The sequence below is a fragment of the Myotis yumanensis genome, unplaced genomic scaffold (assembly GCF_028538775.1).
Source record: "Myotis yumanensis isolate MYYU_CA2020_CCGP unplaced genomic scaffold, mMyoYum1.0.hap1 SCAF_2, whole genome shotgun sequence".
Lineage (NCBI taxonomy): Eukaryota > Metazoa > Chordata > Mammalia > Chiroptera > Vespertilionidae > Myotis > Myotis yumanensis.
The window spans coordinates 207,563,955-207,584,927 of NW_027223753.1; the positions used below are offsets into that span (position 1 = coordinate 207,563,955).

The window sequence follows — 20,973 nt, forward strand, 5'->3', positions numbered from 1 at the left end:
TGGCGATGCCAGTGTTGGCTGCAGTCCTGGGAGATGTGGGGCCCTCCAGCTCCCTGGCAGAGGCCAGTCTCCACAATCCTTCATCGACAGCAGGGCTGAGGCTGCTTCTCTCCAGCTGGCTGAGCTGTGCTTTCCTGCAGAGAACTGGCAACCAGGGAGGGAGGGGCCTTCGGTGACCCCTCTACCACGGTCCTGGGATGCAGGATGCCACTGTGGCAGATCAAATGGCCCGACTGACCCTGAAACTCTTGGAGAAGGTAAGACGGACAGGCAGTCGTCTTTTTAACACCTGCTTATAGGAGTGCAACTTTAAAAGGTAAGATATTCTTGTGAGCGCTACTGCTTCCCAGCAAAACCCTCTCCTGTGGATTAAATAAAATCCTTTCTTTTTTTGTTGTTCTTCCCCCCCCCCCCCCCGCCCCCGTGGATTTTAGCCTTGTAATGGACTGTGGTTTCTTGAGTTTTCTTCTTTGCATTCATATAGAACCAAGTAGGTTCTTCTGGCAGTTTCCGCAGCCAGGACACAGGCACACACCTGCGGCCGACGCTTCCAGGGCCCCACAAAGGTCCCCTGAGGATCCTCTGGGCTTCAGTGTTTAAGGCAGGGGTGGGCAACCTTTTATCTGCCAAGGGCCATTTGGATATTTATGACATCATCATTCACTTAATATCAGTTTATGTTGCTATGAGAAAAGCTCCTGGATTTATTGAATTTCAAGTCTCACTTGTGGTTTCCTTGGCAGGGCCAGACCACTTGATTTCGCAGGCCTTATATGGCCCTCGGGCTAGACATCCCCACCCTGGTTTAAGGGAAGACAGAGACCCACCTGTTGTAGGACCCACAGCCCCCTGGTCTGGGCCTGGGCAGAGGGACTGGGGGACCTGTCGTCACACCAGACTTCTTACCCTCTGAGAGTCTGCATGAGCCTCAGAGACCGCCCAGCACAGCAGCTCCTTGTCTCCCCACCTGCTTTGTTCCTCTCTGCTGCCTTGCAGCCCTGTACCGCCCCCCCCCCCCCCCATCTGCTGGCCCATGGGCCCCCTTGCAGGGCCCAGCAGGGGCGACCCCAGGACTGGCCCAGGTGGGCAGTCAGGGTGGTCAGGGACACAGAGCTAGCCTGGGTCTGGCTCTTCAGAAAGCTGTCTGGAGGGGGCCGCACAGATCAGACGTCCGCCCTCAGAGTCCAAGGAGGAATATGTGCATGTGGAGAGTGTGACACACTCGCCCCTAAGAGAGGATGATGCCCTGCCGCCTGTCCCACCCTCTAGCACCCAGCACTTCCTGCCCCGTCCCCTTCGTCTGGGGCATCGAAGCACAGACAGGTGCCCCACGCCAGCCTGCGCCCCGCTCACACTGAGCCTGTGCCAGGAACCGGACCCTGCCACGGTCTCTTCCTCACAGAAACTGGAGCAGGAGCGTGAGGATGTGGAAGGGGATTCCGAGGACCCCCGCCTGGTGCCAGGTAAGGGCTGGGCTGTTCGGAGCCCTTCGGGCAGGCGCCAGACCCACTTTCTGCTCAGGTCCCTCCCTCTTCTGTCACTGGCAAGGCTGTGCTTAATCTGCTCCTTACATCCAGGGTTGAAGGTTTGTTTTATCTTTACAACATTCTCTCTCTCTCTCTCTCTCTCTCTCTCTCTCACACACACACACACACATACACACACACTCACACATACCACACTCACATGCACTCACACACGCATGCACACAGGCAGGCACAATTACACACACACACACACACACACACAGACACACCAGGTGCTCTGCTGAGTGCACCCTCCCATCCCATCCTATCACCTTTACCTGTAAGCTCCAGGACAGGGACATCCCTCATCCCCATTTTCCAAACGAGAAAACGGGCCCAGGTCACCCCCAGGTCTTGGCGGATGAGGCTGAGGTGTCCTGATGGGTCTGCACATTCTTTCCAGGACACGAGGACAGGCCGGATGCAGCCCTGCAGAGCGCCCTGAGGAGGAGGAAGGACCTTTGGCAGAAGCTCTGGGTAGGTCGCAGCAGCCTGGGCCCGAGCTGTCTGTGGCTGAAACAACTGGCCACCACACTCAGACCCGGGTGGGGGTGGGGGGATGGGGGTGGGGGCTGGAGGATGGGAGTGGGGTGTGTGAGGTGGGAATGGGGGTTATAGTGTCTTTCTGGACTCAGTGCCAGTTCTCTGAGGTTTGTGATTCGTGGGTGGGCAGCTGGTGAGCTGCGAGCAGCTGAGATTTCATGCCTGGGGCACTGGGAACAGCTCTGTCTGTGGTCTGGGCTCTGACAAGCATGCGATTGGCTAGGCACCCGCTCTGGTGGCACATTATCCAAGCTGGAGATGCTGAGTAAAGGGCCCACTTCCTATAGGAAGTGGAAGCTCGGAGGCTGGTCCCAACTCCGTCCCCGAGCAGCAGGAAGAAGCACTCCAAGTCCACACAAATAGTTACGATAAATGTAGCTTATCACTTGTAGCGAAGGGGACGGGGACGCAGAGGCAGCCAGAACCAGAAACTAGTTCATATGATTTGGTAAATTTTAAAAGAAGCAATATTCTCAAATGGGTCCCCTCAAAGGGCCCTCAGGCCCTGCGTTCAGGCCTGGCTCCAATCCTAGGGAAGCCCCGCAGGGCAGTGATGGAGACTCCAGGTGTCCCACACGGGCCAGCCACCAGGGAAGAGCCCAGGGCACACCTCCCACCCCAGGTTTAGTGGCTGCCCCTCTGAGCAGCAGTCTCTGATTGGCGTTGCAGGAACAACAGCTCCTGGAAGAGCTCTCCCGCGCCCACGCCCACTCCTGGAGAGGGCCCAGCAGGGGAGCCCGTGGGTCAGCGCTGCCAACAGAGATGCCCTCTGGCATCTACCCTGCCGCCTCCCCACCCCCACCGCCCCTGGAGCTGCCTCGGGTCATCCAACACTCGGTAGGTCTTCCTCCCGGTGAAGCCAGGGGCAGAACCCCTGTGGGCAGGCTCTGTGCCCACGGAGACCTCCCATCTCCAGCAAGCTCAGCAGCCCTGAGAGAGTGCTCTGAAGGGGTCGTTTGGCTGCGAGCCCACAGTGGTGCACTCACCATGCCCAGGCACTCGCAAGGACATCAGAGGCTCACCTCAGTCATCCTCGCAGGTGCCCTAAGACAGGGCTTTGGAGATTGTGGTCTTGTCCCCTCATTACAGATGAGAGGCTGGGTCCCAGGTCCTAACTTTTGCTCTAGGAGTAGATGTATTAGGGAAATTTGGCATCAGGAGGACCCTGAATTAGGGGAAGAAGTGTTTTAACTCTTTTTCCAAAACTTCAAAATGACCAGGAGAAGCTTCAGACCTTAATTTCAACACATAAATTTCAAGGAGGGGGGTGTTTTATGCAAACATTCAATCCATAAGACACCATGTCGTAAGCTAATGCCCAGACTCACATAATTATCTGTTCAGCATCAGTTCAACCTCTAGGGTTAATCAGCAAAGTTCCCCTTGGATGGATGGATAGATAAGTAGATGGACAGTTTGGTGGATGGTTGGATGACTAGGTAGATGCATGGGTGAGTAGGTGAGTGGGTAGGTGAGAGAGTGGGTGGGTGAGTGGATAGGTGGACGGGTGTGTGGATGGGTGGGTGGGTGGTTTGTTGGGTGGATGGATGGGTGGGTGAGTGGGTAGATGCATGGGTGAGTGTGTGGATAGGTGGGTGCTGTAGTACACTCTCTCCAAGGACGCATTCAGTAGCTAGTCACCCGGTTCTTCCTAGGTCCCCCAGGCTCCTCCCACCATCATTCAGCAGCTACCTCAGCAGCCACTCATCGCACAGATTCCCCCTCCCCAGGCCTTCCCAGCTCAAAGGTCTGGAAGTATCAAGGAAGGTAAGTGTTCGATATTAATATTGTAGTGGGCTTATGAAATTCTCTACTGAAAGGGAAAATATTTTGTAAGCAGGATAGTCATTTAGAGTCAGCTTCTGGCTACTCAACTGAAGTCACCTGTTACCAACATGAAAATGGCTTTAACTCTGAGAAATGTTTCCATGATGGATATTGCCGAGTGAAGAAAAGATATAAAAAAAAGAGGACTTGCCCGAATGGTGTGGCTCAGTGGTTGAGTGTTGATCCATGCACCAAGGGGTCACCAGTTCTATTCCCAGTCAGGGCACATGCCCAGGTTGCAGGCTTGATCCCCAGCAGAGGGCATGCAGGAGGCAGCCAATCAATGTTGCTGTTTTTCTTTTACCGATGTTTTTCTCCCTCTCCCTCTCCCTTCCTCTCTGAAATCAATAAAAATATATATCTAGCCTATATAATAAAGAGATAATATGCAAATTGACCATCATGCACTCATAAGATGGCTGCCTACCACCAGGCCAGCAGGGGGGTTAGTGAGGGACAACCAAATGACTGAACAAACAAGCTATGTGGGGTGACCAGGCCAGCAGGGAGGGCAGTTAGGGGCAACCAGGCTGGTGGTGGGGGGGGCAGTTAGGGGCAACCAGGCTGGTGGAGGGGGTGCAGTTGGGGGCAACCAGGCCAGCAGGGGGGCAGTTGGGAGCAATTAGGCTGGCATACAGAGGCAATGAGGGCCGATCAGGTGAGCAATTAGAAGCCAGAGGTCCAGGATGGTGAGAGGGATGTCCGACTGCCAGTTTAGGCAGGATCGGGCCTAAACTGGCAGTCAGACATCCCCCGAGGGGTCCCAGATTGGAGAGGGTTCAGGCTGGGCTGAGACGACCCTGCCCCATGCACAAATTTTGTGCACCAGGCCTCTAGTATATACATAAAAGCTTAAGCGGCCATTATGACCAAATGACTGGAACAACCAGTCACTATGATGCGCACTGACCACCAGGGGGCAGACGCTCAATGCAGGAGCTGCCCCCTGGTGGTCAGTGCACTCCCACAGCCAACTTCCCCTGGTTGGCCAACCTTCTGCGGTCCATTCCCCCCCACCCCGCCCCCCTGGGCCAGCAGGCCCCGATTGCCTGATTGGGGCCCAGCCCCAGGCTGGGACAGGGAACCAGAGGTGGGTGGCTGCGGACACGGCCACTTTCCCGGGGGGGGCCAAAGGCCGGCTCCCTTCTTGGGGCAGGTGGCCAACCTCCTGCACCCCGTCCCTCCCCCTGGTGGGCAGGACCTGATCAGCCTGCCACCCACTTGCCATGGTGGTGGCACAGCAGCGAGGGAAGGAGGAGGGGGGAGGCAGGGAACTGCACAGTGGTGGCATCAGTATCAGGCATTCGTTCCTTCTGTGCCTGTGTCCCGTTGCCTACTCTCCCTACCCCTTCCCCCCACCGGGGGGCCTTTGGGCCCTGATCGGCCCAGCCCTGATTGCAGGCCAGGCCTAGGGACCCCATCCAAGCGTGAATTTTGTGCACCAGGCCTCTAGTATTTTTAGTAAATAAATACATAAAAATTATGCTAAAAAACACAAAGCATAAAATTTACCATCTTAACTATGTTTAAGTGGTGTTAATGATGTTCATTGTTATGCAACAGATCTTTAGAACTTTCTCATCTTCCCAAACTAAAACTCTGTCCCATTAAACACTAATTCACGTTCCCCTCCCCCAGCCCCTGGCACCCACCATTTAATTTCTGTGTCTCTGAATCTGACTCCGCTAGGAACCTGATTTAAAATGGAATCACACAGCATGTGTGATTCCTTTTGTGGCTGGCTTATGTCACTGGCATAATGTCCTCAAGGTTTATCTGTGCTGTCGTGCTTGTCAGAATATCCTTCCTTTTTAAGGCAAAATAAAACCAGAATTGCCAGAACCGGTTTGGCTCAGTGGATAGAGCGTCGGCCTGCGGACTCAAGGGTCCCGGGTTCAATTCCGGTCAAGGGCATGTACCTTGGTTGCGGGCACATCCCCAGTGGGGGGCGTGCAGGAGGCAGCTGATCGATGTTTCTTTCTCATTGATGTTTCTGACTCTCTATCCCTCTCCCTTCCTCTCTGTAAAAGATCAATAAAATATATTGAAAAAAAAAAAAGAATCAACCAATGAATGCTGTAGGGGAGCTAGAGATGTAATATGTCTCCAGCAGTAAAGGCGTGAAAAAAAATAAATAAATAAAACCAGAATGAGCTACTACTCATGCCCACATTTTGCTCATCCCTTCATCCATCCGTGGACACTTGGGTTACTTTCACTCTATCTCAAGAGTCTTAAGTTAATCACATCTGCAAGGTCCCTTTTGCCCTGTAATGAAACACCATCACAGGTTCTGGGGATTAGAAAGTGGACATCGCTGGGGCCATTGTTCAGCCCACTGCACTAACCAACCACAGTATCTCACAAATTGTGGGTGCGTTCTTTATTTTATTTATTATTATTTTAAAATATATTTTTATTCATTTCAGAGAGGGAGGGAGAGGGAGAGAGATGGAAACATCAATGATGAGAGAGAATCATTGGCTGCCTGCCTCCTGCACGCCTCCTACTGGGGATTGAGCCCGCAACCTAGGCATGTGCCCTGACCGGGAATCGAACCGCCAACCTTTCTGTACATGGGAGGACACCATGTACAATTTGTGAGATACTGTGATTGGTTAGTGCAGTGGGCTGAACAATGGCCCCAGCGATGTCCACATTTTAATCCCCAGTCAAGTCACATTGGCAAGGACTGGGTGCATTTTTTGGGGGGTTGCATGTCCCAATTCTTTCCTGCGGGAGCTACCACAGCAGTGCTGCTCTGGAGGTTGCTGTCTTCTGGTGACGGGACATGCGCGTGGGGCACGTGCTGGGGAAGGTGGTGGCCCAGTCAGGAAACACTGCCAGGCAGTCTTCCCGAGTGGTGATTCCCATGCACATGCCACAGAAAGGAAGGAGAGTTTCAGTTGCCCATAGCAATTCACCAACACTTCGTGTTTTCAGATTCTTTTTTTCCATTTTTGCCAATCTGTTGGGTGTTGTAAATGTTTCCCTCCACATCCCGCGTGGTTCAGGGTTCAGGATCTGGAAGAAGAGCCGCACACAAGTGAAAGAGAAAAGACACGAGATAATTTGGGAATATTGGGGGCCAGGCAGGTAAGTCCAACTCAAGAGGAAGGACTTCCACCGGTGCTCAGGGTTACCAACCTTTTATAGTCAGAGGTAAACAGGGCAGTGGTCACCATAGTTACACAGTTCTTGTGAGTTTTACTTGTTTTGACCATAGTTACATTTCCTGCACTTCCCTCAGCCCATTAGCTTCCTAGATAAGATCTAGGGAGTGTTATAAGGTCAAGCCTAATTATGCTAAGAGGACTGTGCCCTCTAAGCTGGGACTTGTTTGTGACTTTGCCAACAGGTCAGTCCGAGGCTTAACCCTATATCAGTTTCCCACAGTTGGGCATGAGTAGTAGGTCATTCTGGCCTTAATTTACGTTTCACCTTTTATATACAAGGTGTCCCCAAAAAATGTATACACACTTTAACAGTTCAATTTGGCAAGTGAAATGTATTTTAATAAACATTGCCTTTATAATTATTCAAAGTGTGTGCATACATTTTTGGGGACAATCCATAGTTATTGGCCATTTAATACCCGTTTGTGTGAAGTGCCCATTTAAGTATCTCGCCCATTTTTCTTTCAGGTTGCTTGCCTCTCATTGATTTATAGGAATTATATTTTGAAAAATATATTTTATTGATTTTTTTACAGAGAGGAAGGGAGAGGGATAGAGAGCTAGAAACATCGATCAGCTGCCTCCTGCACACCTCCCACTGGGGATGTGCCCGCAACCAAGGTACATGCCCTTGACCGGGAATCGAACCTGTGACCTTTCAGTCTGCAGGCCGACGCTCTGTCCACTGAGCCAAATCGCTCAGGGCTATAGGAATTCTTTATATGCTACAACGGGTCCTTTTTTGATATATGTTTACAAATATTAAGTCCTTTTGTGGCCTGCCCTTTCTCTCTTAATGTCTTCAGGTGAAGTTCTTAACTTTACTAATAGGTTTTCGGGCTTTTTCCTTTATGGTTAGTGCCTTGGGTGTCCTGTTTGAAGTTTTTACCTGCTCAAGGTCATATTGTCTCACGTGGCTGTTTACGTTTCACGTTCAGATCCACAATCCATCTGGACTGGCTGTGTGTGTGCGCAATGAGTTAGGGATCAATGCTATTTTCTTTTTGCCGTGGCATCAGTCTGACCCCGTGCCCTTGACTGAAGGCTCTCCCATTGCACTACCGTGTCCCTCTGTCAGGAAGCGTCCCTTTAGCGAACAGGATGTGTCCATTTCTGTGCTCCAGTGTAATCTAATCTTTTCACTCCTGACTCTATATCAGTGGGAGTCCTGGAGGCCTGCCTGGGAAGTGTCCCCTCAGAGGCTCCCACTGCTGCTGGTGGGTGGGGTCTGCCCCAGCCCAGCTCAAGGGCCTTCCCCAGATGGGGCCGCCAGACAGCCTCTCCAACTGCTTATCATGCAGGGTCAGAGCTCCCACAGCTGTGCTGCTGCAGGAACCTGGCTCTAGGTCTGCACCTCCCATAGTGCCCCAACCCTGGGGCAAAATCTGTTAGTCAGGGCTCTACAGAGAAACGGAGCAACAGGATGTGTACACAGAGAGAAAGGTGTGTTTTAAGGAATTGGCCCGTGCAATTATGGAGGCCTGGTTAGTTCCAAATCTGTAGGGTGGGCTGGCCCACTGGGGACCAGGGCAGAGTTTCCGTTGGAGTGGGGAGACTACTGGCTGGGGTCCTGTGTCCTGTTGAGCCCCTGTCCCTGGGCCTCCAGGCTCCTGTTCGTTCGCCTGGGAGTATGAATGGTCCCACGGGACCTGCCTTCCTTTGGTGAGTCTGACAGAGCCTGGAGGAAATGCCTAATTTCCTGGACCAAGCTGCTGTGGAAGCAACCCATGTTTACTTCTTGTGCCGACAAAATTTACACGTTTCATAGTATCCAGAGTTGGTGAATATATCCCGGAGCTGCCGTAACAAAGCACCACAAGCCAGGTGGCTGGAAACCACAGAAATCCGCTCTGTCACAGTCTGGAGGCCATAATCCAGGGGTTACAGGGCCATTCTCCCTCCAGGGAGGGTCCTCCTGCCTTTTCCAGCGGGGGCTCTGCTGTATCGCAAATCAGCGAGCTGGACAAGACGCCTTAATGAGCCAATTAGTTAGGAGTCATCTTTATTGCGCGCAGGTTCAGAGCAGATTACCTCTGTCAAATTCCTAACAAACATAGGAGGGAGAATTTCTTTTTATATCCTTCTAGTTCTTTGTGTAAGTTATTTTTGTAGACAGCGTATAACCTTGAGTATATATCATATCTAGCAAACACCTGTCATATCTATACAGACACCTGTAACCTTGGATACAAATACTTGGCATGAGAATGGGAATTATTATCCATATCAGCGTATCAGTCCCTTTAGATGGCTAGCTTGCAAGGTCAGACAGTTAAGTTTATCTTTTCTATTATTGAAGCTAAAAACAAAGTTATTTTACAGTCTAAAAATAACAAGAGTTGACCTACAGAATAAGAGACAAAGAATAACAGAGTAGCCCTAACCGGTTTGGCTCACTGGATAGAGTGTCAGCCTGTGGACTGAAGGGTCCCAGGTTCAATTCCGGTCAAGGGCATGTACCTTAGTTGCAGCCACATCCCCAGTAGGGGTTGTGCAGGAGGCAGCTGATGGATGTTTCTCTCTCATTGATGTTTCTAACTATCCCTCTCCCTTCCTCTCTGTAAAAAAATCAATAATAATAATAATGTATATATATATATATATGAAGAAAAGAATAACAGAGTAGTTCAAACAGCAGCTTTCCAAAGGAGGGACCACCATGCTTCAGCTCCAGGTGTCCTGGGCTGTAGCTCAATTGCTCGTCTCTGTCCGTGTCTGTGCTCCCCTTTGGTCTCCATCTCCCTCTGCCTGTCTCTTATAAACACACTTGCCCTTGGACTTGGGCCCCATCTGGATAATCCACAGTGATCTCACCTCAAGATCCTCCATTACATCTGCAAAGACCCTTTTTCCAAATAAGGCCATGTTCTGAGGTCAGGGGCCACCATGCAGCCCCGATGGGCTTGAGGAATCTGCCAGCAGGAAGGCAAGAGGGGTCACCTCCTAGGAGCCCAACTGGACACCGTCCACACACTTTATAGCACACACACCCTCTGACCTGGAAATTTCAGGTCTGGGAATGTGACTCCGCCCCCCTCCCCCCCCAGGAGGAACAGATACCTGGAACACCCTACACCTGTTTCAACAAATAAGTTGCTCTCAAGCTCTGTTCTTGGGTGAGACCCCTGACGGACGGACGGGCCCCTGTGTGTGACCCAGCCCCTCGTCCCCGCCCCTTTAGACATGGTGGAGATGATGCTGCTGCAGAACGCACAGATGCACCAGGTCATCATGCAGAACCTGATGCTCCAGGCCGTGCCCCCAATGGCGCCTGCTTCCTCCAGGGGACCGCAGGCCACACCCCTGCCGCCCACCCTGCAGGTAGGCTCAGCCTGGAGCAGACACCAGGTAAAGGACGCCACCCAAGTAAACACTTCTGGACACTGTGTATCTGTGGAACTCTGAAAAGCACATTTTTAGCCCTGGGGGCCTGTAATCTGGCTGTGAAATCCCACAGTTCTCCCCTGTCCCCCTCAGATGAGGAATGGGTTGTGCAGTTTGAGGCCCAGAAAGCTTCTTCCTTGGGATGAGTTCTCCCCGCCCCCCACCCCCCCATTTTCTCCCTCCTTTCCCTTCCCTCCCTGGGCTCTGAGGCCACCCTAAGTCAGGACTGGGAGTGGGGGTAGGGGAAGAGGAGTGCCTGAAGCAGCAGGTCTCACTGAAATGAGCTGCTGTTTGTGCTGTGCCAAGGGCCTGCAGTGGCCTCACCCCGCCGGGCTGCGAGCTGAGAGGCAGAAGCCGCCCTCCGTGCACCATCACCACCACTATGCGCCCCCAGCCCCGCTGCAAGCCGCACTTGGCTCACCCGTGGCTTACTCCATGTGGCCCTCCGTGGTCTCTGCCACCGCCCTCCCACCTGCCGCCAGCTTCCTGCCCACCATGCGTCACTTGGCTGCCCCCTCTGCCGCTGCCCTTAGCACGTAAGGATCCCGAAACCGGGTTGCCCTTCCCCACACCTGCTGAGAAGCCAGTGGATATAGGTCTCTGTCAGGTTCCTAGGCTGCAGAGGGAATTGGGAAAGGCCCTGCCATCTCCTGAGGGACACAGGTGGGACCATGGAGCCTCACCCCCACCCCCACCCCACGGCCACCTCCTGGGGAAGCTTGGGTCACTTGTCTAACCCAGATGATCCTGGGTATGTCCAGTCCAAGCATGGCTGCGAGGGCCCCCTCCTGATCCCCAGAGCGGAACTCACCTGCCCGTGCACCTGTGAGCCCTGTGGGGCAGTAATGACACCCAGACTCCTGCCTTTCCTCTAGGGCTGCGCCTGACGGTTTCCTGCCTGCACCCGCTCCGGCTCCGGGCCAGTGAGCCCCCAATATCTGCCTGGTGAGCCCCACGGTCCCTCTTCCCTCAGGGACGTGGTCAGAAAAACCAGGTGGAAGCCTGGCAGTGGTCCCTGGCCACCGAGATCACAGGGAAACACAGAGGTGTTGTCAGAAAAGATGCTAGGAGCCACAGGAAGATCCATAGCATAGATTTAGCCACATAAGAATATAAACCTCCCCACGGGAAACAGCCCAGAGGCGAGGGAGGAAAGCAGTGGCTGCAGACGGAGATGTGCTGTCCTGGAGGAAGCACTGGTGACAGGTAGATCCACCTGCTAGCCCGGCCTTTCTCCTGCGAATAAACCTGCAGAACTGCACACGGCTCCTGAAGGGGGAGCTGGGGACCGAGGCTCTTCTGGTTCTGTTGGGTTTCTCACCTGATGAATCCATTACCTTTACTCTTTTGAAAAAATGTTTTTATTGATTTTATAGAGAAAGGGAGTAGGATAGAGAGACAGAAACATCGATTGGCTGCTTCCTGCACAGCCTGCACCCAGGCATGTGCCCTGACCAGGAATCAAACTGGTGACCTCTGGGTTCATCGGCTGATGCTCAACCACTGAGCCACACCGCTGGGCTGTTACCTGTACTCGTTCCGTCCTTCTTGTTACTCTTTTCCCTTGGTGGGATTAGTATGTTCTCTGCTTTTTAATTGTTTTCATGTAAATGTCACTTTTGAGTAGCAGCATGCTTTCATGACCCATTTGGAGTACATAGCGGGTTCCCTAGGTTCCTCACCAGCAGGAGCCCTGTCTTTGCACCCTCGGGTCTCCAGGAGGATGTCGGAGGAAGCACGATGCGCGCTTCACTGCACGCAGGTCCCCTCTGGGCTGACGTCGGGGCTGGACTGTCCCACAGCCCAGTCTCTTGTTAAATGCACCAATTAAAGGTCTGGTCATATGTCCTATTTTCACATTAATTTTTTCTAACATGGCTTCGGTTTTATTTCTTGACATTATTAACAGAGGGAAGGCATCGGACAAGTCCACCGTCTTTGGGTGATGTGATAAACTGGAAAAACTCAGTTCAGTACACCTCCTGAGCAGGGGGAATCACATGGGGTCACATGGGAGTCACGTGGAAAGCCCCTTGGGGGTACCTGGTGCTCATGAGGGCACATGGAGGGACAAGACCAGCAGGTCTCAGGACCCTTTCAGTCTCTTAAAAAGGATTTCGGAGCCAAGAGCTTTGTGATTACAAGCAGGCCATGCGCAGCCAACAGTGACTCAGGGATATCACAGGCTCAAGCCCTTATCCCCGAGAGCTGGGGGAAGTGCAGACTGAGACAGGACACAAATCCAGAGGGAAATGTGTTTCTAACATGCTGGTTTTCGTGTTTCTAACACAGACTCATAGGGGAAACCAAATTCTCAGACTTGCAGCATCCCTGGTTGTTCTGGCCAAAAAGGATCTGAGAGGCTGTGTTACTGCCATGACCTCTTGGAACTCCCTGCGTTGTGGTCAGGATCCTGACCTGACAGGTTCAGGTGATGGAGGCCCCGGCTGGCTGGCTGGCTGGGTGCCTGTCCCGTCCACCATCTGCTCCCACATAAAGGCCCCCAGGCTGCTTGTTTCACCCTCCTGGGTGGCTGCAGAGGTGGGAGACAGAAAGGTTTCATTACCAAAGGCAGAAACCCAGGGAGGGGCAGGTTAGATGCGCTGAGAGTTTAGAACTGTTTTATCTACAATACTGAAAATAACATGTCTGCTGTGTTCTTTTTTTAAAAAATATATTTCTTATTGATTTCAGAGAGGAAGGGAGAAGGAGAGAGAGACAGAAACATCAATGATGAGAGAGTATCATTGATTGGCTGCCTCCTGCACACCCCCCACTGGGGATGGAGCCCGCAACCCAGGCATGTGCCCTTAGCCAGAATCAAACCCGGGACCCCTTAGTCTGCAGGCTGACGTTCTATCCACTGAGCCAAGCAGGCCAGGGCTCTGCTGTGTTCTAAGTAAAGACATGAATGGACATTTCTCCTGTACTTTAAGGAATAGTTCCACTCATGGAAATTAGCCCCAGCTCGGGCATTGACCAGCCCTCTGTCTGGGGAAGCCTCTGATCCTCGGGACCCACGGGGAGGGGACCCTGTGACCCGGAGGGCCCCTCAGGTACTACCTGCGTCATGGGCTGTGCTCATCAGAAGAGGTCCCTGCTCAGGGGCTGGAGCCTGGCCCCAGTGCGCCGGCTCAGCTCCTCGAGAACCTGCTTCTCCTTCTGGTACATCTGCAACGAAGGAGCGAAAACCAACCCTGGACGTGCCCAGCTGGCCTGGTTGCTCAGGCCCTGGGGAGTCCCTGGCTGGGCCCAGGGTCCCCTCCTCGGCAAATCCCTCCCCGAGGCCCGTGTCCACGGCTATGGCATGGGGAGCCTTGGCCATAGGGCTTCCCTCAAGGTTCTGCTCATGGGTGCCCAGCACCTGTGCACAGGGAGTGCCAAAATGCTGCCTGCAGGGTGGACGATGGAGACGGCAGGAGAGGCTGTGGGCTGGGGCAGAGGGGGTGATCTTGGGGAGGAAAGAGGAGAGCCTGCCTGGGGTCACAGGAGAACAGGCGCAGGACACAGGGGAGGGAGGGGGCGCAGATGGCTTCTCTGGGGGGAAGGGTGGTCAGGGCTCGGGGGGCTGGGGTCCCTGGCAGACTGCACATGCTGAGACTTAGATCTGTTGGAAGTAGAGGTGGAGGCTGAGGAGGAAGTGGCCACAGTATGGCCGGTATCTGACAGGAAGGGGAGGTGGAGCCAGGGTGAGGCTGGTGTGGACCCAGCCTAGGATGGCTGGGGGAGAGGACAAGTGTGCCAGGGACTTCTTTTGTTAATGAAAAAGTTTCTTATGCCTTTCAGAGAATCTGACTATTTGACTACAAATACAGTTTGAGTTTATTAAACACAATATGGTTTGTATACCAACATGGACCTTTACAAGTGGGTAAACATTGGCCCCCTTCAAGGAAACCAGCTGCTCCATAACTTTACACAATAGGACTCTATCAGACGCCTGCACATTTTAAATCCTGTTCGCAACTGATAAATAGCATCACAGTTTCCCTCGCAAAGATTTTGTAACTTTAAGCCATCAGCATTTCATAGAATTTTTAGAATTCAATCTTTCTGCTCGGACTTTCAATAGTGAGGTAATACAGTTAACAGCATTTGGGGAGCCCAATATTTAAAACGAACATTGTAAGTCTTTTTTTTTAAATAAACGTATATAAAATTCCTTATTTTACTGTTTTTTTCCAAGTTTGGTTTTCATCGACTGCAAGGGGCAGGCCGGGCAGCCCTGGCTTGTGGGGGATGGCACCTACCTTCTGCCACGTGGCCTCTGTGTTATGTGTGAAGCCCAGTAGATGACAGAGCCCATGAGTGGCAGTCACCTGTTGAACAATTAAAAAGCTGCCTCAGAGGCTGACCATGACCAAGCCAGGAGCCAGGGGAGGAGGAAGGCAGGGAGAGCTTAGCCCAATCTGGTGGGAGGTTAGGAACCCTCCTCTGTGCCCAGGCAGGGCTTCGGGAGTCGGTGGCAGCAGCACCGAGGGTGTGAGTGGGCGATGAGAACATGGGTGGGGTTCAGAAAACATCAGGTAGACCAGGGCCCTGTCAGGGATGTGAAGACCAGGATCTCTGGGGCAGGGAGGGTCAGTGATTATTTCCTGAGGAGACACCTGCTTTTCAGGGCAGAGGGAAGGGTCGGAGGAGTGGTGAGATGTGGAGGACAAGGCGGTAGTTGGAGGGTACCCAGGGCTATTAGAAGGTGCCTACGTGCAGTTGGCAGCCAGGAGGGTGGAGAGTGGCCTGGCGGGTCCTGTGATGGGCATGAGGGTCCCAGGAGTGGTGGGATGGCCCTCTACTTCGATACAGAACCCTCAGGAGGTGCCGGGAAGTGAAATCAGATTTCCACAATTGCCCTCTCGATCATGCCCACCCTCCCCCTGGGGTGCACCACTGCCGGCCATAGAGATCCAGAGCTGGACCCTGCTGACCAGTCCTGACTACACTGGGTTTCCTGCTGCTCAGGAAGAAAGGGAAACCTCTTCTTCCCCCCGCAAACCTGCTCACACTGAATCTCACATGGAAGCACTAGACCCCCACCCCGCACCCCCTCCACAACATATTTCAGGGTGTGGCTACTTGGCCAAAGGAAGACCCTTCAATTGAATCCTTGGGGAAGTTAAAATATGACTCTATCACACTCAATACTTTCAGAACACTCCCCCCCCCCCCCCCCCCCCCGCTTTCTAAAAAAAAAATATATAATAAGCTGAGGACAGATCTGGAAGGCCCTGGATGATAGAATTTTGTCCACTCTGGGCAGTTTCCTAAGAAGCTTATTCAGCAAGCCTACATTAACTACACAGTCTGCTGAGTGCACGGTAAAAGCTAAAACAAGGTCACTACTGGGAGTTTCCCTTATCTCACGTCTCAGTTACTGAGAAACTCCCTGTCCTCTTCCCGCCCCAGGCACTGCCACAGGGCATGCAGATCCCACTCCACCATCTTCCCCTCCGTGGATCTTCCTCTCTGTGGGTCTCCCTCCATAACCCTTGTTCTTCACGTGGGCAATAGTGTGGACACAGGTGGCACGTCGCCAACCTCTTTATGGCCTGGATTAAGGACACGGTATTTCTTTTGCTAGGCAGAACCTGTCATTTCAGCATTCCTACTTACAGTCAGGATGTCATAGTAATCTTCATTTTCTTTGCACTGTTGGAAGATATACTCCACTCCTAGGAAAATGTCCCCCAGATTATAGTCATCTGGAAAATCCGGCTGGGGGATTTCACCAGCTTTCAGGTTCTGCAAATGAGGAAACAGATTGTGAGAACAGGACCTCAGGAACACTAACCTGACGACAGGCCTACAGATTTCATTCTGGAAGGCACTGTCTGCTGACTAGTCCGGAGTGAGGGCGGGGGACCACAGGGCCACTACACACAAGTGATTTAAGATGTTTCCACCTTGTCCAACGAGTTTCTTTCCATTTCTTTCATCCTTCCCAATGCACAGTCACACAGATTACGTCTAGGAGTTAAATTACCACACTGACATAATTTTATATTTCTGTTCTTTCCTCCTGGTGTTTTGTCCTAAATAGCCTTTCACATTTTCTTATTTAAAGACCATAAGCACCAGTCCATTCAGTTGAGTTCAGTTCACAGCAAGCCAGTAACCTATGGCTGCATATTTACTTTGTATTGTTAATGGCTTTTTTTCCTATTAAGGAAAATAAGTGAACCTTTTACAAAATTTAAAGTCTTTATTGTTGAAAGTTTTACATGTCTCCCTTTTCCCTCATTGACCTCTTCCTGGCTGCTCCCACTCCCCAGTACATGCCCTCACGCCCCTACTGTGTCCATTGGTTATACTTATATGCATGTATACAAGTCCTTTGGTTGATCTCTTACCCCTCCTTCATCCTCCCCTGCCTTCCCTCTGAGGTTTGTTTGACGGTCTGTTCGATGTTTCTATGTCTCTGAATCTATTTTTGTTCATCAGTTTACGTTATTCATTATATTCCACAAATGAGTGAGATCCTGTGATACTTAATAAGTGAACATTTTAATGCATTTTTATATTATGCATTTAACATTTTATAATCTTCCTTCTTTGGTTTATTTCTGTGGGTGTGACACTAGTGGATTGAAGTCTGTTGCCAAGCTGCTTTCCAATTTATGCTGCTACTAACCCCTGTGTAAAGCTCAGAATGACTCATTTGCATAACTGAGAGTGATCTGACAGCTATCACAAGTTTGTAGAAAATATTTACACAAGTTTCTTCTTTTATTCAGTGTTATTTAATTTTTAACCATACATATTCATTACTGATTCACACTCAAAACTGCTAATTCACTGATCCCATTAGGTGGGGAGAGGGGAGCTCAATCCCCTTTTCTCCTTCAGAAATGGGCATTGATCAATAGGGTTGATCTCTACTCTTGTGTATATTGTGAAAGTTTTCAAAATAAAACTAAAAAATCATGTCTGTAGTATAATAAACACAGGAAATTTACACTGAATGGTAGGCTAGACAAGGCGAGGAGGAAAATACTTTTTACCTCATGAAAGGGAAAAGACAGCACATCAGTTGGGGTGTTTTTCTCTCTGTAGATCCTGTTGATGTGCTGAATACTCTTGTTGTCAACACAGATGATGCCCAGGTCGAATTTCTGGACTCCTAAAATACTCCTGACGATCTCCATCCTCTGGCGGAGCGGCACTCTCCGCAGGGGAACAGCTCGCTGCAGGTTTCTGAGCACCAGACTCATTCCAGGAGGACAACGGGGGCACTTTAAAAAAGTCTGTAAAGGAACCTGTGCTTCAAGTTGGAGAGAAGACAAATCAGTCCTAGGAAGTGCAACACGCACACAAAATCAAGTCATTTTATTTGGTGAAAAAAAAAATTACAGGAATTTACATTTTACCATACGAAAAATATAAAAATGAAGGTCTCTAAAACGACGCCAAAGTCAGGCAAGCCAGAAGGGGTAACAGTAGCCACAGGAAATGAAGGCTGGTGGAGAGGAAGGGACATTAATAGTGCGGGCGGGTGAGCGGGGTCGGGTCAGTGGAAGTGGAGGGGAGGGAAGAATGGGGGGGAGGGGCTGAGAAATGAGGATGGGGCGCCCGGCCGGATCCAGGGATTCCCCAGGAACCGCTCAGCGCTGATCCCTGGCAGCACGCGGGTGGGCTGACGTCCCCCAAGTTCGAACAGAAGGAGCCACTCGCGTTGGAATGGGGACCGAAGCCTGAGGACCCAACCCTTGTCCCCGCGCACCTGAAGCCCCACCGCCGCCGCTCAGCCGGAGGGCGGAACCCGAGCTTGCAGGGCTGCGGGCGGGGCCGGATTGCTCAGATAGGACCGGAAGTCGGTCCACCACTGTTTTGGTCCGTGGCGCGCAGGGAAGCGCTGGTTCCGGCGGTCTTGGTCTGCGCTACCAGCTAGGCGCCGGGGTACCCCGAAGCGGCGGCGTCCCTGAGCCGGACCGTGAGCGCTGCGCCGGGTCAGGGCCGGGCGGAGGTTGCCCCTTACTCGCTCGCCGTTCCCCGGCCCCGATTCGCGCGTGTCGCTAAAGGGGCGGGACAGCGAGGCGCCGGGCCCAGGGTACGGCCTGTGCGGGGACCTATGGAGCCGCCTGCTAGTTGGGGTCGTGATGCTCCGCTCCAGCCCTCCCGAGTCTAGGGCGGCCTCTCCACGTGAGTACTCTTTTTTTTTTCTGTTTATTTTAAATTGAATCTTTATTGTTCAGATTATTACAGTTGTTCCTCTTTTTTCCCCCCCATAGCTCTCCTCTACCCACTTCCCACCCTACCCTCTGCCCTTACCCCTCCCACTGTCCTCATCCATAGGTGCACGATTTTTGTCCAGTCTCTTCCTGCACCCCCACACCCCTTTCCCCCAAGAATTGTCAGTCCACTCCCTTTCTATGCCGCTGGTTCTATTATATTCACCACTTTACTCTGTTCATCAGATTTTTGATTCACTTGATTTTTAGATTCACTTGTTGATAGATATGTATTTGTTGTTCATAACTTGTATCTTTACCTTTTTCTTCTTCTTCCTCTTCTTAAAGGATACCTTTCAGCATTTCATATAATACTGGTTTGGTGGTGATGAACTCCTTTAGCTTTTTCTTATCAGTGAAGCTCTTTATCTGACCTTCAATTCTGAATGATAGCTTTGCTGGATAAAGTAATCTTGGTTGTAGGTCCTTGCTATTCATCACTTTGAATATTTCTTGCCACTCTGGCCTGCATAGTTTCTGTTTAGAAATCAGCTGACAGTCGTATGGGTATTCCCTTGTAGGTAATTGAGTCTCTTTCTCTTGCTGCTTTTAAGATTCTCTCTTTGTCTTTTGCTCTTGGCATTTTAATTATAATGTGTCTTGGTGTGGTCCTCTTTGGATTCCTTTTGTTTGGGGTTCTCTGCACTTCCTGGACTTGTAAGTCTATTTCTTTCAGCAGGTAGGGGAAGTTTTCTGTCATTATTTCTTCAAATAGATTTTCAATATCTTGCTCTCTCTCTTCTTCTGGCACCCCTATAATTCGGATGTTGGTATGCTTGAAGCTGTCCCAGAGGCTCCTTACACTATCTTCATATTTTTGGATTCTTTTTTCTTTTCCGGTTGGGTATTTTATGTTTCTTCTTTTTCAAATCTTTGATATGATTCTTGCGATCCTCTTGTCTGCTGTTGGATCTCTGTATATTATTCATTATTTCAGTCAGTGTATGCTTAATTTCTAGTTGGTCTTTTTTCATATCCTCCAGGGTCTCACTAAATTTATCGGCGGTTTCTAGAAAATTCTTGAAAAACCTTATAACCGTGGTTTTGAACTCTATATCCAGTCATTTGCTTTCCTCCATTTCTGTCATTTGTGATCTGTTTCTTTGTCTCCTCATTTTTTATGCTTCCCTGTGTTGATAGAGTGGCTTTGTGTGCTAGGTGTCCTATAGGGCCCAATGGCTCAGCCTCCCCAGTTACCTGAGGTGGACACTCTTGGTGCACCCCCTTGTGGGCTTTGTGCACAGTGATTGTTGTAGTTAAGCCTTGATTGTTGTAGGTGTCACTGGGAGGAATTGACCTCCAGGCCAATTGCCTGTGAGAATCAGCTGTGTCTACAGTGGGAGAACTTCTGTGCTGGAGACACCCTTATGGGGCAAGACTTGCTTCAGTGGGGCTTTGGTGCTCACTGAGTCTGCCCCCTGAGCATGTCCCTTATGGATCTGAGGAGTTGTAATCTGGATGGTCCCACTCTGACCACTGGGTATACTGGCTCTTGGATCTCTAAGGAGGTGCTAATTTAGCCTCTGCCTGAGGCTACCCAGCAGGAGCTACGAAGAGATCTGCAGATTCCCCTTCCTTGTTTGGGGTTTGGAGGTGACCAGATGAGGCCCAGCTGTGAAGCAATGCAAGCTGCTGTGGGGCCTTGAACCTTCTCTTGGAAGTCTGTCTGGCCCAGCTGCAGTATGTTAGGTAATTTTCAGATTGCAAAGGGCCAGGCCTTTCATATGCAAAAGCCTTTGCGGCAGCTTGGGTGGGGCGGGGTCTCAGGGGATCAACAGAGCGGAGCAAGCAGCTATGGCTGATCCTCAGCCCTGCCCTAAAGGGCCCCTGGTCTCAGTGTCCCCGTAATCGCTGCAAGCACCTGTGAGAGAAAGCCGCCCTCCAGTTCCGAGTTCTGCTCACTGCCAGACAGTCCAGTTTCTCCCCGTATGAGTCTGGGTCCCCAGAGACTCACCTGGAACTGGAGTTCAGAGCAGTGGGGGGCTTGTGACTCCCTCCCGATTCAAAAAGACAGCCGTGTCCTCAGTTGCCAGCTCTTGCCGTGTGCACCTCCGTACCTCTGCACTTTACGTCCGCACCGCAGCTCCTGTGAGTCTCAGTGTGCTTTTCTCTTTGCTTCTAGTTGTAGAATTTCCACTCAGCCAGCCTTCCTGTGGTTCTGGATGATGTCCGTTTTGTCTTTTAGTTGTAGTTTTGAAGTTGTTTTGGGAGGCAGCAATTTCTGGTGTTTACCTATGCCGCCATCTTGGTTTCTCTGGACGTGAGTACTCTTGACCTCAAAGCTGGTTCGTT

The 20,973-nt window shown here is 51.4% G+C and overlaps 3 protein-coding genes across 5 annotated transcripts in view; 2 read left to right on the forward strand and 1 right to left on the reverse strand.

Annotated features, from left to right (window-relative positions):
- Positions 1-34: 34 nt before the first annotated feature.
- Positions 35-12,300, forward strand: CUNH21orf58 (chromosome unknown C21orf58 homolog). Its single transcript, XM_070407030.1, has 8 exons — positions 35-257; positions 1,403-1,463; positions 1,930-2,003; positions 2,739-2,906; positions 3,725-3,836; positions 10,254-10,393; positions 10,763-10,992; positions 11,332-12,300. Exons 1-8 carry the CDS (start codon positions 198-200, stop codon positions 11,381-11,383), a joined length of 897 nt encoding a protein of 298 aa, XP_070263131.1. The 5' UTR covers positions 35-197; the 3' UTR covers positions 11,384-12,300.
- On the reverse strand, positions 11,782-18,221 carry YBEY (ybeY metalloendoribonuclease). Of its 2 annotated transcripts, none has more exons than XM_070407032.1 (6): positions 18,174-18,221; positions 17,455-17,714; positions 16,067-16,195; positions 14,707-14,775; positions 13,520-13,627; positions 11,782-12,989 (listed from the first exon to the last, which is right to left on the reverse strand). In XM_070407032.1, exons 2-5 carry the CDS (start codon positions 17,662-17,664, stop codon positions 13,541-13,543), a joined length of 495 nt encoding a protein of 164 aa, XP_070263133.1. In that variant the 5' UTR covers positions 17,665-17,714; positions 18,174-18,221; the 3' UTR covers positions 11,782-12,989; positions 13,520-13,540. The 2 variants fall into 2 exon arrangements, with proteins under 2 accessions (XP_070263133.1, XP_070263132.1); XM_070407031.1 differs by having other exon boundaries at positions 17,455-17,709; positions 18,174-18,205.
- Positions 18,222-18,323: 102 nt separating this feature from the next.
- The window catches only part of MCM3AP (minichromosome maintenance complex component 3 associated protein), a 42,234-nt gene continuing 39,584 nt past the window's right edge, over positions 18,324-20,973 (forward strand). Inside the window, exon 1 of one of the 2 annotated variants that reach the window (XM_070407029.1) lies at positions 18,324-18,592. The gene's annotated coding sequence lies outside the window, so the exon portion shown is untranslated. The remainder of the gene's footprint in view (positions 18,593-20,973) is intronic. The other variant, XM_070407028.1, reaches the window with a different exon arrangement.